At 37.1% G+C, this 17,532-nt stretch overlaps 1 protein-coding gene across 1 annotated transcript in view; it reads right to left on the bottom strand.

The window, feature by feature from the left end:
• Lrp4 (LDL receptor related protein 4) overlaps positions 1-17,532 on the bottom strand; it is a 904,868-nt gene that overhangs the window by 575,617 nt on the left and 311,719 nt on the right. The window contains exon 4 of the mRNA XM_090386734.1: positions 16,077-16,190. Coding sequence (XP_090242860.1) covers positions 16,077-16,190 — 114 coding nt within the window. The remainder of the gene's footprint in view (positions 1-16,076; positions 16,191-17,532) is intronic.

Below are 17,532 nucleotides of genomic sequence, written 5' to 3'. Positions count from 1 at the left end.
AAAACGTGATTTGTGAATGGCGCCTTACCAACGGATATTTTGTTTCTTCATTGTTCCAACCTTGGACTGTAAAGCCCTTAAAGTCAGACTATAAAACCCAAAAGGTCGTGCACAGACAGGACGTACAGAAATGATATGGTGGCTAACTGTATAAAGGGATTTAATTTTCATCTGAAAGTAACCAATGTGCATCATGAGTTTATTAAAAGAAGGTTTAAATCCACCTAAATAAGATGTACATATATTGCAAGGCGAGATGCATTTTAAAATATAAGATGTATTTTTAAGTAAATCTTGCTTCATCAACCTACTTAATTATTATGAAGTCGTAAAAACAGCTGGAGACAAGAAAGACCTTGGATGTAATTTACCTTGCTTCGGCAAAGTTTTTGATACAATTCCCCCTTGAAAGGATATTATGTAAACTGGAGCAATTGGAATTAATGACAAGCTCCTTCGTTGGGCCAACTGTTAGGTAAAAGGTAGGGGAGAGAGAGAGAGAGAGAGAGAGAGAGAGAGAGAGAGAGAGAGAGAGAGAGAGAGAGAGAGAGAGAGAGAGAGAGAGAGAGAGAGTGTCAAAAATGGATGTTGTCAGGGTGGACTAGTATAGCATGTGGAGTCCCTCAGGGATCAGTATTGAGCCACTTGTGTTTCTCATGATCCTTTAATGAACTGATAAAGAAATGGAGGGTACATTATCAAAGTCTGCTAACGATTTAAAGGTGAGAAGGGTCGTTTAATACCCAGGCCATTTTTCTTCAAAATCTCGTAGATTGGTTGCACACATGGTCTGAAAAATGGCAACCAAAGTTTAATGCTTCTGAATGCAAGGTTTGTAACAATACTAGATTTTGGGTAGCTGTTACAGATCTACGCATTGTATTTTGATGCCATCATTTCCGTGAGCGAGGAAGGTTTTTCAATGTGGCCATATGTGACTGTCCTGATAATTGAATATTCCTTCACAGATGAACTGTGTTTTGTCGTTCCACACGTTTTGCTACACCAAGACAGAGTTCGCATTGTTGAAGCAACCTTAACAAGTGTAGCATCTGTTGTCCTCAGACAGATTTCATTAATAAATAAAAGTCATCTAGATGGCTCAAAAATATATTTCCCCTTGGCTTCCTTATTTATTAGCAGCCTGCAATTTCCAGTCCATAATGCCGATTGAAGTTGACTATAGAAATTTATGTATAGACATTCTCCTGAAAACTATACGGTCTGTAACATACACCTACCAACGTTATGTCATAATACAAAGTCTGTTCCTTAACTTTTGAACACTAGTGAAATTAGAAATGTGTGCAATAGTTTTTTTAATACGCAACTAAAATGATTGGATTAATTATAAATTATCCTATGTGTATCAGAGTGTGTGTGTATATACAACAGTGTAGAGAATACTAGCAAACATTATAATGTTTATAAAATTAATAATGTTAGTGACAAAGCTTAGATCGAGAATTCTGAAATAAGTTAATATTTAGAACAACTTCCTGTATTAATAACGCCTTCATTTTTACTCTAAGTACTACTTTGTAAAAATATGAATACCACTAACATTATGCGTCAGGTTATTGTACTGAATAACTTTCCAAGAAAACTGTTTAAGTGATAAACAGAGGCTGTTCAGCTACCCGGTCTTCTTTCCTCACAGGAGTTATCCATCATCATCTGAGTTTTTCAGTATAACTATTGCCAGACTAAGTTGTCAGCTCGTGTGAAAAAATGCAGATCGCCGCCTTACTTTAATTTATTTGTGGATTTCGATTTGAGTTAGTTTTGACAGACCCCCTTTTGTCTAAACTAGAGGCTCTTCTTAACCATTTTCTGCACGATTTTGTTTCTTTCTTTCCAATTATTCCCTGCGATTTAACCTTATTGTTGTTCAAACCACACTACGCTAACTACAGGACTTTGAGGGGCCTTCTCACTTCCCGTGGACCCCTACCTTACTTCCCCTAGGGAAATGAGCCGTCCTGGTTAAAAACCACAGGTATAAACTTGGTCAAACCTTCAAATTCACAGATGCATTACTTAATGTATCTTTGGATTGCAATATAATGAAAAAGAACGATATTACATTAAAATTAAAAGTACTATAAAAACTGCGATGTTCATAAACATATACAATTGTTTTTCGATATTTGTAGAAATGAACTACAAAGTCGAACACGTCTCAGTAAGGGTTTTAAGTAAAGTTCTGAAAAATTCCACATGACAAAATGTGCCAATACTGTCAGCGGTTTTCGCACCAACCTCATTTATAATGCTCAGATATTTCGCATATTTTCTGTGCATTAGCATTTTTTATGTGACGATAAAAATTTATCAGTTCATTAAACACGATCATCTTCAGCCGTCTTCGGAAACTAGCCAAGCGGTTTTTTCGTAAAGCATCTTATTTTTCTTAGATGTAGTTCGCATCGATATTTGTTCATTTGAGATAGTGGCAGTTTTTGCAAGAATAAATTCCGTTCTGGAATGTTGCTCGTCAAATCATTAAAGACGAACCAATATCACAATCGATCTTTAATAATAAACACGGCAAAGAAATTTGTTAATATGTACACTGTATTGATTATTTTTGATTTTAGAGTTAACTGCAGAGTTTTCTGAACTCTGCCGTTTCCTAAAAGAAATCTTAGTAAATTAATAAGAGGAGTTTACCTCAATATAGTACGTGGAACACTTCCGTATGATACCCTCCAGAAATTAGAACGGAAAAAACGAAAAAATCGACAACTTACCGGTACATTAAAGTAAAATATAAATAATTAAATAATTAAAGTAAAATATAAATAATTAAATAATCAATTTAACACAATTCAAAATCAATTCAAAACAATTAAAATTCAAATTAACGCAATTAAAAGAATCTAACGAAAATATTCAAAACGATTTTCCTTCCTGAAGCTGACAATGCTTTTCGACCGACTGTCGTGATCACAGGAATGAAAATTACCGAATCAGGATAAACCTGCAACTTAAATAGTGATTATATGTCTTCGCGCATGCGCGTAAAGGTCCACGCATCGGAGATCAAATATGGCCGCCGAACATTAACAGAATTCTCGTGTAATTTAATTTCAACGGTTTCTGCAATTAATAGTCGCGTATAATTACGTTGAACGTTAAGTATTTTGGCCTCGTTAAATAAAAAAGTATGTTTTTCGTTAATGGCATGAAAGGCTAATTCTGACGCTGCTGACCGAGAAGCACGAACTGAGGCTTCGTGTTGATTTACACGAATATTAAGAGAAAACCGCGTCGAACCCTGGTAAGACGAGTCGCAATCACCGCAAGAAATGTTGTATACTAGATCATTAATTTGTGTTGCGAACGCGGAAAGAACTGAGCGATTGTTCAGTATAGTGTGTAACTTCCGTATAGGCCTAGCTATAATTTTAAATTCGGTATCTTTAAAGAATCTGTTAAGTTGTTTGTGCCACTGTTCAACATATGGGACAGAAATAAAGTATTTTTTGATATTACTATTGCTGATTGGTGTAGTATTTTTTATCCTATCCTTAGCTTGTACCCTAATTCGATTTATTGTGTTAATGGGATAACCCCTGTTCAAGAATCTGCTAGTTAATATTTGTATTTCTGAGTCCAAAGCAGAATCCGTCGTTGAATATTTATAGGCATTTAGAAATTGATTAAAGATAATCGATCTTTTGTAGGTGAACGGGTGGTAGCTATTATAATGAAGAAGCATACCGGTGTTTGTGGGTTTTCGATAGATGCTAAATTGTACTGTATTTTGTTCGAGTCACGGGTAAGCGTGAAATTTAGAAAGTTTAATGACTTAGTATCCGTATCTTCCCTTTCCAATGTAAATTTGAGTCTAGAATGAATATTATTAAACGAATGTAAAATGTCTTGGATAGTACTACTATCAGTAATAACTAGAACATCGTCTAAATACCTCCCATAGTATGTGATATGTATTACAGCTCTGATTCATACTATCTAAAAGAAATCTATAGAACCATTTTATTTTTCAGAAGGTTCTTACAGCATAAGCGAATGATGCTGCTGCCGGGTATATCCACCTAAAATGTTCTAACACTTAAGAAAGAATTTTGATAATATCAATTCCATATTATGCATTTATTTCATTTTTGGCTTCTTGGAAAGATACTATTTTTCCTAATGATAGTCTATACCTCTTTAAATGGTTTTGGCAAAAGTATGAAGAGTCGCTTTCTGTTAAAGATGGTTCGTTCGTGATGCGCATGTGTAAGTTGTGGATAAAGCAACTAAAGCTATGAAGCGAATACATTATGCTTGTAAGTTGCTTGTATTTATGGAAGATTTGCCTGCTGTTAGAAAAAAAACCATGTCACTCTCGCAGGAGACTGACTAACTCGGCCGCGTTGTGAAAAAAGCCCATAAAATTCCTCGGGTTACAGGACTTTTTATGGGTTTTTTTTACATCTTCGGGCTTCCACGTGTAGTGAAGCTGTAAGCATAGACGAGAGTGAGGTAGCTGCATTTTTTTATTTTTTTTTATGGAAAACTCAAACACGAGAGGTATTAGAACCTATAGTACTTAGTACCGTGCTTGGGTCGAAGGTTGAGAAGATGAAAGAAGATATTTGCTGACATTGGACTTGAACATCTGTAGACTGTAATTTTCAGGAAATACGTACGAAGCAAGGTTGTTCCAGAAAACGGCAGCTGAATGAATAAACGAGGAAGATGAAAAGTTGGTTTTGTGAGTTTGAAGTTAGACAGTAAATGGATGTTGGCTGGTGGCGGCACGTGTTCGGACTGTTTTGAAAGAGAGAGCGGGAATTATAGAAGCCAATTCAGAAGAACAGTGCCCATGGAAGAATCTGTAGAACACGCATGCAGCAGAAACAGTGCGTCTATGAGACAGCGAGTGGAGAGACTCAGTTAGAGATGAGTCATCAATTAACCTAACTGCCCTCTTCTGAACGGAATCAAGAAGCTTGAGAGAGGTTTTGGGGGCACCACCCCAGATGTGGGAACAATATTCCACGGTAGGGCGGATTTGTGATTTGTAAAGAGTGAACAGCTGTTTGGAAGAAAAGTAGCGCCGAGAGCCGTTACTTTTCTTCTGTTAATACTAAATAAAGAGAAAACCAAGTTTTTTGGAATGCAGAGGAAGCAATATTTGTAATGTGCTTGTGCCAAGAGAGATTAGAGGTCAGGGTAATCCCCAAAAGAGATATATCATTTTGCCTAGAAATCGGAGTGTCACCAAAGATAAGCATAGGAGCAGAAGAATTCTTTTTGCGAGATGTAAGACAAGACTGAGTTTTAGAAGGATTGAAATCAACTAAGTTGTCTTTGCCCCACTGGAGAATTACCTGGAGATCGGCATTTAAGGAATTGGTAGCAGATTTTCGAGAAGTTGAAGCTGATTGAGCGGGGCAAGGTTTCTCAAAATGGAAAGTTGAATGCAATGTGCCATCATCGGCATAACTATGGATAGGATTTCCAGTCAATGGAAGAAGGTCATTAATATACAAGAGGAAAATAGTGGGAGAAAGAACTGAACCTTGGGGGACACCGGCATTAGTGGAGACGTTAGAAGACAGAGCCATCTACCACCACCCTCAGTGAGCGACCAGAGAGAAAACTGGATAACCAATTACTAAAAACAGTTGGAAAACCATACGATGGAAGCTTGTTTAGAAGACCTTTATGCCAGACACGATCAAAAGCCTTTGAGATGTCAAGAGCAACTGCTTGTGTTTCACCGAATTTTCCATTGAATTTGTCCACAAATGGGTAACATACGCCAGAATATCACCAGTGAATCGACACTGACGTAATCCATACTGGCGATCGTTGATCAGACGGAAGGTTTCTAGGTAGTTTAAGAGTTGGCGGTTAATTGATTTCTCCATTACTTTAGTAAGAGTAGAAGTAATTGCAATGGGACGATAATTGAATGGGGCTTATTTGTCACCCTTTTTAGGAACTGGTTGGACATGAGCAAATTTCTAAGCAGAAGGAAAAACACCTTTTGAATAAGAAAGGGAAAAGAAGGCGGCAAAGAACAGGAGTAAGTTCAGGAACACAGGTTTTGAGAACAAGTGGAGAAATATCATCGGGACCTGGAGCTTTTTTAGCATCAAGATTCGTCAAAATCCTTCTGACATCCTTTTGATGGAAGACCACAGGAGGCATTGAATGGAGCGTGTTGGGAATGGTGGGAGGTGTTTTATCAAGATCATTAATACATGAGTTGGAAGAAAAATGAGATGCTAGCAGGTCAGCTTTATCCTTGGCCGAAGTGACAACAGAACCATCTGGTTTGGACAGAGGTGGGAGCAGAGATGGGCAAAAGTTGCGGCCAATAGCTTTGGCAAGAGACCAGAATTCTCGGCTACCATAAGGGCTAGAAGCAATTTTCTACTCTTAGCCTGTTCAAACTCTAGTTTCGACTGATTAATAACTGCTTTACAATTGTTGCGAGCTTTGATGTAGGCAGAAAATGAAACTGAAGAATTAGAAACAAGCCAATTACGATATGCAACGTTCTTCTCTTGAACAGCCTTAGCACATTTATTAGAAAACCAAGGTTTAGATGAAGGACGAGATTTTAAAGTGGAGTGTAGGATAAAGGATTCCATTCCTGCAAGAATAATTTCATTGATACGATTTGAGCAAACGTTGACATCAGAAGTTTTGAAACAGTAATCCGACTAAGGAAAAGAAGAAAAGAAATCTCGCAGGTCATCCCATTTTGTATTCTTGTAATGCCAAACAATACGAGGTTGGGAATAGCCATGAGATAAAGGTTCCATTGGAGAAGAGACGATCATCAGGTTGTGATCTGAGGTGCCTAAAGGACCTCTCACTTCGATCGTGTACTTCGATCTTCGATCTTAGAATGGTTGTTTGTGAGAAAAAGATCAAGCGTGTTGGCTGTATGGTTAGGATTGTCCGGTATTCTTTTAGGTAAATGAACAATCTGTGCAAGGTCATTAGTAATTGCAAAAGCCTCAGCATCTCGACCAGCTGAGTCGGTGTGACTAGAAAACGGAAGCCAGTTGGAGTTGTGAACATTAAAATCACCAAGGAAAATTACCTCACTGTTAGGAAAGTTGGACTGGAGAAAGTCAAGTTGAAAAGAGAGGAAGTCAAAGAGCTCCAAGTGATTAGTGGAGTTGGGAGAACGGTAGAGACAACAGATGAATTTGACACAATGAGGTAGAGAGATTTTAAGCAGAGAAGATCGAAAAGAGGCGATTCCAAATTATGAAGTCTCTGACAGGGAATATCGGAACGGACATATGCACAAGTATCACCTTTGAGGCGAAAGAAATCATACAGTGAATAATTTGGGCAACTGAGATGAGCAGTAGTTGAATCAACCGATAACGGAAATTCTGTCAGAAAAAGTACATGGGGTTTGGCAGATTGCAAGTGGAAATGGGCATCATTGAGATTAGAATTGAGACCACGTATATTTGTGAAATGAATTAGAATGTGTTATAATGGGGATGTGTAGATGTGTTATAAATTTACGTATTTAAATTTAAATTTTACGCCACACGAATAGTATGATTTATTGTGTTACTGTTCTCTGTTTCTTCTGTTCGATGGATTTGCCCCATTGGAGAGGCCTGATATGAATATATTCATTTATTACTGAAGGCAGGTGATAAAATTAAAAATTGAATTGGATTACAAATAACTTAAAATATAATTGGTATTACGACTTGCACAAGAAACCCTTCCAATAGATTTATTAATAAATGAACTCTTTTTTTCCCTTCTGTACTGTTTTCCTTTCTCCCAACTTTTCCGATCGCTACAAATTATTCTTTAAACTTCATAAGCAATCTAATTACCAGTCGAACAAGCAACCGGTAATTAAAAACAGGTTTTAGAAATTTCCTTGATTACCTTATTTATAAGATTGCAGTTTTCAGGCTCAACTTTAAAATCGATCTTAGAATGAGGTTGACAGATCCTTTACGTTTAGTAGATGTTTAAAACTCGAAATAATGTATTGGGATAAGAGGAAAGAATGAATTTTCTTTATCGACAACATAGATCGATATGGCTATCACTGTATTAATATTTGCAGTGCAATATTTGTGAGTAGACGGCATTTGATCGACCATTGCACTTCGTGGTCTTTGTAACAGTAGATAAACTCGAAGTAAGAAACCCCAATATTTACTTTAAGAATCGATATGTGTTTGGTGGTAAAATCAAAAGAAGAAAATTGATAATTGCCCAATGATGACAATTACTGACGACTTCGTTGCAGTAGGCATCCGAATGGATAGGGTTCGATTTTACAATGAAAGCAAAAAGCAGACAATATTTAAAGTGTAACAGTAGGAAACGTTGCAAGAAATGGGTGAAAATTCGAAGAGGTCAGAAGCGTTATTTTAGTTGAATTATGGAGGGATTCACTTCAAGTGAATAACAGTTTCATCATCAAAGGAAACCTAGTTTTATTTGAACGGCCTTTGTGAACATTCCTTCTCTCCTTTCTCGGGTAACTCTGTCGGCTGTTGGAAAACTCTTTTTTTGTGTTATACATACTCTTCAGTAATAAGCAGGGATGCTGAAAAATTCCATAATGAGAGAAAGTTAATTCTTAGCCTATCTTCTTTCCCTGATGGTGTGGAGTTCCGTGCTGTTCTCTCTTTTCTCCTGCTCATAGGACAAGTTACTATAGTTTTTCTTTTTAGTGCACAGAAAAACATTTCCTTGGCGGATGTAGTCTCACAACTCCTAATGGAACTGACATTTTCTGTGCAGATTTTGTTTAGGAGCGTATTTGGCGCGGTGATTCCATTAAACTTTATTCCCTTTAATATTCATGTTATTAACTTATTTTTCTTTAATGATTTCTTCATTAATTATTTTTGTTTCATTTTTCTTTTTTAATATTCGAATGTGTATATGATAACAAGAATGCCAAGATTTTTGCAGAATCACTCTGCCATTGTCTACCGCGAAAGTCGGTACAGTAAATTTAGTTCAGCTGAAAAAATTATATATACATCACTTCAGAAAATCTCTTGGTTGTTCGCACTATTGGAAGAACATGTCGGCATGATTTACTAATCCACATTCCGAGAACGCGCGCAGGCTATGGCTGTCTACAGCACAGTTAGATTTACTAGATAAAGGAGGTTCCATCCAACCAGAAAAATAATCTCCTCTCTCTTCTTTTCACTTTTATAAGTAATTTAGACATTCTTTCATTCCATTTTTCTTTATGTTATTTATTTTTCAATATAAAGGGCCATGTAATTAAGGGAAACCCAGTTTTATGGATTTCATTTAATTCACTCTTTTTGGTTGCTAAATTCAACTTTGTGAGGAATATATTCACCACTGACACGAATGCAGTTCTCTGTGTTTATTTTCAGTTTATCCAGAGTATGTGGCTTGTTTGAGCAAGCCGCATTCTAGATTTTAAAAAACCTCTCATCTACCCATGTGTATTATGTCCATAAATTGTGCTTTCTCTGGTCGGTCTGCCTTTTGCTGAACGAAAAAACTGAGTTTCCAGAAAAAAATCCTTGCTATTCTCGCCTGAGATGGAATAGATCTCAGGCAAGTTCAGGGTTCTCCAAAAGTCTCAACGTACCAGGAAAAACTAACAGCAAAACGTTCAGAGGGACATGATAGCCAGGCAGCTCTTCCCCGAGTTCATAGGAAACTTCCGCGGGTATGGAAGTGTAGATGGGGGAGCGGTTTTATTTTTGCGCCAAACAAGGCAAGGCTTCAGTGTTTTGTTATAGATACGAAATCTTTGAAAACTATGTAGTTGCAATATGCTTTTTAGCCGGTACCACAAGCCCTCTTTTATTGGGCGATAATGCTCTTGCATGTAGACTTCAATTTATTGCATTCAGTTGACTAATAAATACCTTCAAAGTGAGATAATTTTTCCAGCCGAAATGGTCAGCTAGATTTAAAGATCGGAATCTGACTGAGCGTGTGTGGGATGTTTTATGGAGAAAGTGGAGTGCTACACGCTCCTAGAATCCTCTGTGTGTCTCTGCTCTTGTAGAGACCAAAAAAGACCATATTCTAATTGCTGTAAATGGCATGACAGATCTTTATGAGTGGTAGTGATTATTATTCTTATTAAAGCACTTGAATTAAGTAGGACTGGTCCCTCCATTTTTGGATAACCATGATATCAAAATTACCCAAAAATATATGCCCCTGATTATCCAAAAAACAAACTATAACCACTCAAAAAATATATCTCTGTTTTCGTAATTCATAATCATGAAAACAGAGGCATTCTTTTTTGAAAATTCAGTATATCTGAGTCTAATACCACTCTTCGATAACAGATCTGATAAATTTCATATTTTTCTTGAAATCCTAGATTTTATTTTAAATTAACTTTTATACTAGTCTTAGTCTTTTATACTAGTCTTAGTCAATAATTTCTCCTCAAATAACTCATAACAGCCAAAGGGAATTTTGAATAATTAGGAAAAAAGTGTTTGGAAGGCAGAGAAAAGAAAAAAAAAAAGTTACTATAATGCAAAAGATGAACCGAACTGAAATATTGGGCAGAAGTAACCAATAAAAATGCAATCTTCTAGTTTAAAATATTTCTGTACGAATAACTTAAGCTACAGCTTAGAATAAATCGTTCATTTTAAGAAAAATTTTAGAAGTAACGAACGAAAACGAAAGGCAGCTCCTTTTTCTTTTCCCCCTCTTGTTTCAAGAATACTGTTCCAGAAATTAATAGCATGTTACAATCCCAGGTGAAACGTGCCCATCTTAATAAACAGGAAAATTGTCGTTAAAGATTCACTATGTACAGAGCGAAGGAAAGCTTGGGGCAACTCTAGTGAAATTAAAACCCAGCTAGGCTAAGAACATCATAAATTATAAACATGCACAATGTTAGACGTGTAAAATGCATTTAAAAATTGTTGCAGTAAAAATTCATTGGATGCTAAGAATTTTCACAGCAGAGAATTGCGAAATCTTAAGGGGACTCGAAAAAGAAAGGACTCTGAATGAAGAAAAAGAAATATAAACATCGTTAAACTCAATATAGAGTGATGCAGGTTGTTGAAAAACTATTTATTTTTTACTCAGATATATCTCTTAACAAATTTGCAAAGGACATTACGTGAATTAATTATAGATGTAATTAAATATGGACACTTTTCCACGCGACAAAAGTGAGGGAACCCTTTCCGGGTTCCTCACTAACTGAAATTGCACAGATGACGCTTTTTGGCGAAATATTCGCCAAAGATATTCGTTTAAGGTAAAAGAAAAACAAGGTGGTATATATATATATATATATATATATATATATATATATATATATATATATACAAGGTGGTATATATATATATATATATATATATATATATATATATACCACCTTGCTTTTCTTTAGGCCAGTAATAGTCAGGGAATCACTGCATTTCGAAATAATAAAACAGAGTTTTATTATATTTCGCTACATAAGAACCACCGCTATGCAAATCTATTGCTTCGGCGGTCTGATCTTTAGTATCATTCCGTCGTTGCATGGATTTGTTTAGCGTTCGAAATGCAATGATTCCCTGACTATTATTGGCCTCGTGGTCCTCTGTCGAGATGGGGCATAATGATCAGTCTATTTTATTTCATTTTATTAATTATTATTTTCAATTTATTTGGTCACGTAATGTTGTTAGTATACATTTCCACCTTAGTGAGATTTCACATAATTCGGAAACGGGTGCCATCGAGGGGGCGCCGCTAAATTTGTTTCAATTGGATTAATTTTCTAAATTATGTTTGGAACGTTGCTTCAACACTACCCTCGTCTTCTTTATCCCCCCCCCCCCCATTATATATTTTTCTGTTATTGTTATGTTATTTTATTTGGTTAAGTTCTTTTTCACTCTACTGGTTTGCCATGCTACTGGAAAATATCCTATTTTAATTTAGCATATATATATATATATATATATATATATATATATATACATTGGTGTGCAAAACTTAAGGCCCAACACTATTTCTAAAGGTTACGACCACAAAATCAAACGAAACAGCCCGTGGCGATTTGCATAAATGTGGCCGTTCAGTAGAAAGCTGATGCACATGCAAAAATTTGAATCGTGATGAGAAGGCTCACATAAACAGATAAAAGCAGCAGTTCAGCAGTTATGTGCAAATTACCAAATGGTGAGCACTATTATTACAGACGTTCGATTGGTTTCACGCAGTGTTACAGAGAACGAAATGGCCAGTAGGCAACATCTGGAAGACTTTACCCGGAGTCGAATAATTGGGAAGCTCGAGCAAGGTCGAAGTGCAAGGAGTGTGGCTGCAGAGTTCGGTATCGCCCATAGCATAGGTCTCACGTGCGTGGTCGGCCTTCAGAACGACAGGTACAGCTATTCGAAATACCAGTGGTGGTCGTCCACGAAAAACAACGCCCAATAATGACCGCTATATACTCCTACAGGCCAAGAAGAACCGACACCAGACAGAGGGATCCATTAAAAACCAGCTGCACAGGAGCACAGGACGCAGGATATTGCGGTTTACTGTGGCTAGACGACACCACAAAGGTGGACTGTTTGCCCGACGGCCAGTACACTGTGTCCCTTTAACACCTGCCCATCGGAGACACCGTTTACAGTGGCTCATCGAACACAAGGACTGACAGCAGCGCAATGGAGTAAGGTACTCTTTACTGATAGAGTAAATTCAGTCTCAGCAGCGATTCTGGACGTCAGCTAATCTGGCGAGAGTTTGGCACACGGTATCACCCCGCAAACATCACTAAAAGGGATCGATATGGCGGTCGAGGTGTTCACGTCTGGGGAGGCATTATCTTGGATGGACATACACAACTCCAGATACTGGAAGGCGGTACTGTAACCGGTGCACGCTACTGTACTGAGGTAATCCTTCCCCGTGTGGGTCTGTTCCGAGGTGCCATTGGCCCCGAGTTCGTGTTTATGGATGATAACGCCACACCCCCTCACACTACAGCTGTTGATATGCTTTTGGAAGGTGAGGACATTGTTCGTATGGATTGGCTTGCCCATCCCCCCCCCGCCGATCTAAATCCGTAGCCTAGTGGTCAGGTGCGCGGGTGCATAAGTACACGTGCCTTGAGCGACAGGGGTTCAAGCCCGTGACTGCTGAATACGGTGCTGTTTCTTGTATGCTGTGAATCTTGTAAACTCCTCTGACCGTTTGGTCGTCCCGGAGTATAAACAGAAAATTTATTATTTTTTTTTATCCCATCGAACACATATGGGACGCTCTGGGGAGATACCTAGCGGCACATCCACACCCACCAGAAAATGTTCACCAGCTGAAGATGGCGCTGACAGAGGAATGGACGATGTTACCGCAAGAACTTATCAACAACATTGTTCTAAGTATGGACAGGCGGTGCCAAGCCTGAATCGACATTAGGGGTGGCCGTATCTCCTACTGAGGACCACCTCTTCCCTTTGTTCCATCTTTGGCAGTGATGCATCTGTATCACGGCAGCCAGTGCTACATTGCCATTTTTGAATAAAGTCCCTCTGTACAGTTTTGTGTCCGTGTTGTTTCCTTCATCATTTCTGTATCTCCTTTTGGTATGTTTTTCCCACATCCAGGCCACTCCTATGAGAAGCTACAGGTGAAAACCTGACTGGTCCTTAAGTTTTGTACACCAGTGTATATTGTATTTTTTATAAATTACTTCTTGCGACAGTCGTAAAAACTGCATGCTGGTTTGGAATTCGATAACCCATTAAGATAAACACATTTGCAAATGTCAGCATAAAATTCTAAAATAACTGACTAATATTCCATAATCTCATTCTGTGTTAATGAAAACGAGTAAACTTTTTCCTGTTTTTAATAAGGAAGTGGGAAATTACAGGAGAGCTTTCTATTAAATAATCCCTAAAGGAAATTAGTTCCATGAAAGCTAAATAATATAATGGAGGCATTTTATATCGTAATACAAATAACAGAAAGACTAATTACTTTGGTATACTGATTTAAGGTTTCTTTATTCTCGAAATGGTACACTAACTGATCATTTCGTAAAGTACTGAAGAATAATCATTACGTCCATTAATTGCAATCGTGGCTTGGGGATTAGCCATTTCAGAATGCAAAGACCTCAGGAGAAGGTTTGTCGCAAGTCAAATAGAATGATTAACTAGTTGCATCTGTTAATTCCACAACGAATAAAAGACACTATCCTTTCGAAACGTATATTTTTCTTTAGCTGTAGTGTAATCTGAGGCAGTTTGTAAAGATAAACCGTATAACAAAGTGTTAACATAAAGTAATTTCATTTTAAACGGTGTTACAAGGGAAATATAAAGTAACTGTTGCAATACTAAGTCTTAAATCATAAGGCAACGTTTCGAAATTCTTTTGAATCTCGTTATCAGGCCTGAGATGAACCGACTTCATCTGTGCTGTTGTTGTAACAGGGTTTTAGGAGCATCAGCGACCAAGGCTATATTGCTCCGTGTCTGTAAATTGCGTGTGTTCTGTTTTCTGGACGAAAAACCCCAGTTTTCGGGAGAAAAAATCATGCTACCTTTGTCTGAGACCGACTAACTCAGCCACGTTGTGAAAAAGGCTCATAAAAATTATTTACGTCATTGAGAGATTCAAACTCAAATCTTTTCTGCCCCGTGTGAGGAGGATGGCGATTCTACCAACTGTGCTACCCACGAGGGCCTTCATCTGTGCTTCCTTCGTCTTGTAAACCGGTCATAAGCCTCTATTCTCAGCGCCTGGTGACAAGCAGAACCTATACAGGCGCATTAGCATATATGTGCATTACACATATCTGCTAACGCGCCTAAATTCCGTTTCTGTACACATCTGATATACGTAGCTGATTTTTTCCAACTAGCGCACAATAATAATATCCAGCGGTTCAACTGCAATAAACGGTATATGTGATACGTGTTATGTATGAAAAGCCTATACGAAAAACAGAAATAGCAATTGTTGGATTTCTATTGGCTCGATTTTAATGAAATTTGACTAAGCTCGACAAATCGTCCAAACAGAGCAAAATAAAAAAAAGAAAAAAGAAAAAAGAAAAAACCATTCACTGGTCGAGTAATTACATGTGGACGGACGGACAGACAAAGTGATTATTGTCCCTTCATTTCATTATTAACGTTAGCTCCTTTTTACTTCGTATTTAATTTTGGCGCTTAATATGTATATTCTAACATATACTTGGCAGTTGAAGTAAAATAAAAATAATAATAAAATGAATTTATAAATATATTTAAAATATTTTACATTAACTTTTTAGGAATAAAATTTTAAGTTAGCATTTTATATTCATGCACGGTTAGCTCATTTATTATAAAAATTACAAAACTTCATAAAGTTTTATATTATACGTGAACAGTTGAGGCTAATACACTAATCAAGAAAGAGAATACTGAACACTTCTGTTACTTTGTCGGTAAAGTAACAGCAGATGAAAAGCGTCATCTTTAAAATATCGTAATTACTTTTCCTCTTAAACCATCATTAAACTGGTTGTCTTCTTACAGAAAAGTAAGCCAAGAGTTAATTTCCCCGCATGAAAGTTCCACCGAAATTCCTCTGTATTATCTCGTTGCGATGACACACCATTTAATCTCCAGACATCAATCAGCCGAATGATAAAAGTGGTGCAGTCGATTAATTAACTACCTTAATTAAGAATCGGTATCCTCTGAAGACATACGGGATGACAAAAAAAACAGGGGAAAGAAAGAAAACCAAAGACATCGCTATTTAATTCCTCGAACAGAATGGACGCTGAGGAGGAAGGAAACAAACAGATGCGGCCCTCTTCAAACACATTACCTCAGAAGCGCGGAATTTTTCTTTACTAAAATAATAAGGAAAAAATGCGAGAAAAAATCTTAATGGGAAAGTTGATTCTAGGGAAAGCTAATGGAGAATAACTTCAGAAAGGTAATTGCCTTCCTATTCATTTCCTTCCAAAGTGGCTTTCAAACATTTATTTTCAATTAATCAGTTTCCAAGAGCTAAAACAACAAGAATCTATTTTCAGTTAACATGGACAACACTGATGGACTTACGACAGTTTTCGTCGCTGTTGTCACCGCAGTCATTATCTCCGTCACAGTGCCATTCCAGTCGTATACAGCGTCCGTTGTTGCAAGGATACTCCTCTTTGGTGCAGTTTCTCGACACTGGAAAACATACATTACAGTGAGCTTCAGGGTTAATTTGGTTACTGCTGGAAGACAGCGTGTGTTATTTTGAACATGAAATTTTACTTAAGTCAAGAACTTCTAAAAAAACTTTATCTTGTAGCGATGAGATCATATTTTTATTTTTAAATTTGGGATTATGAGAAAGGCCGGTAAGTTCTACTTCTTGAAGTTTATTAAAGTCAGCAGCTTCCATTCCCTTGAGAGGATGGAAGCAGTTTCATTACAGCGATAACTTTTGTTATTATGCAGCGTAGCAGAATATTTATATTAAACTTATCTATCATCTCATTACATCTCCAGACTGTTTTATCGTTTCTGATATTTTACGAGTACCAATAAACATATCATATCACTGGTGCTCATTCGGCAGCTGGGTAATAATCATAATTATTTCATTAACTATGATTTTTATGTAACTGAAATTTCTACAAACTAAAAATAATTGAACTTCAATAGCTAAACAAGCGTGTTTTTTGATATGTTCTTTATATTAATAAACTGTAGTAAAATACGTAAAAATTTCATATCTTTCTTTTATCTCAATTTTACACCATGGGTAAATTACACCTTTATTCAATCTAATTAAATTACAGAATACACATTGTTGATTGACTCCATTTTTCCTTTTTTGTTTTGGGAGCAATTCATTGGTTACTTCAGAGAAGTTTATTTTTGTTAGATGGTGATCTAACAAGATCAACACAAACCCTTTGGCAGATCTTCATTAGGGAAGCTAATAGCGGTTCTGTTATCGTGGTCAGATTGAATGGGATGATCAATTAAATGATCATCCCTCGTACGGTTTTTGGGTTACTAGAGAAAAACAGATGCATGTATACCAACGTACAGGAAATAAATTTTGATGAATTTGAAGAACATGTCACGTCATCAAACGCTGACATCATGAATTTGAAGTACTTGTCAAGTCATCAAACATAGACATCATGGGGATGTCGGCGACATGGGGTTACCGAGGTAGAACGAGTGCAGAATTTGAATATGGGGAGTTTACAAAGTCTACCGAAAGGAGAACTGTCTTACTTGTATTAGCGACACGCAAGAGCTGTCTAATCTGCCCATGCATATTATGTCCATAAATTGCGTGTTCTACGGCCGATTTTCATGTTTTTCTGCAGGAAAGACCAGTTTATAACAAAGGGCCGCAGCATGGGAAATAAGATTAACATCATGGGGCAGTTGTTTCTGTCCAGACACTTAGATCTTTGTATCACAGAGAGCTGGTTGGAACGTGATCAGGAGTGTCTTGTGATCACTGTCCCAGCCGAATACGGTTCCTCCTTTATATACAGAGACAAGA

This window comes from Mastigoproctus giganteus, chromosome 12 (genome assembly GCF_048544385.1).
Source record: "Mastigoproctus giganteus isolate SK-2022 chromosome 12, ASM4854438v1, whole genome shotgun sequence".
Taxonomy (NCBI): Eukaryota; Metazoa; Arthropoda; class Arachnida; order Uropygi; family Thelyphonidae; genus Mastigoproctus; species Mastigoproctus giganteus.
Note: the sequence above shows the minus strand (reverse complement) of the source record. Positions and strands in the feature narration are given on the sequence as shown.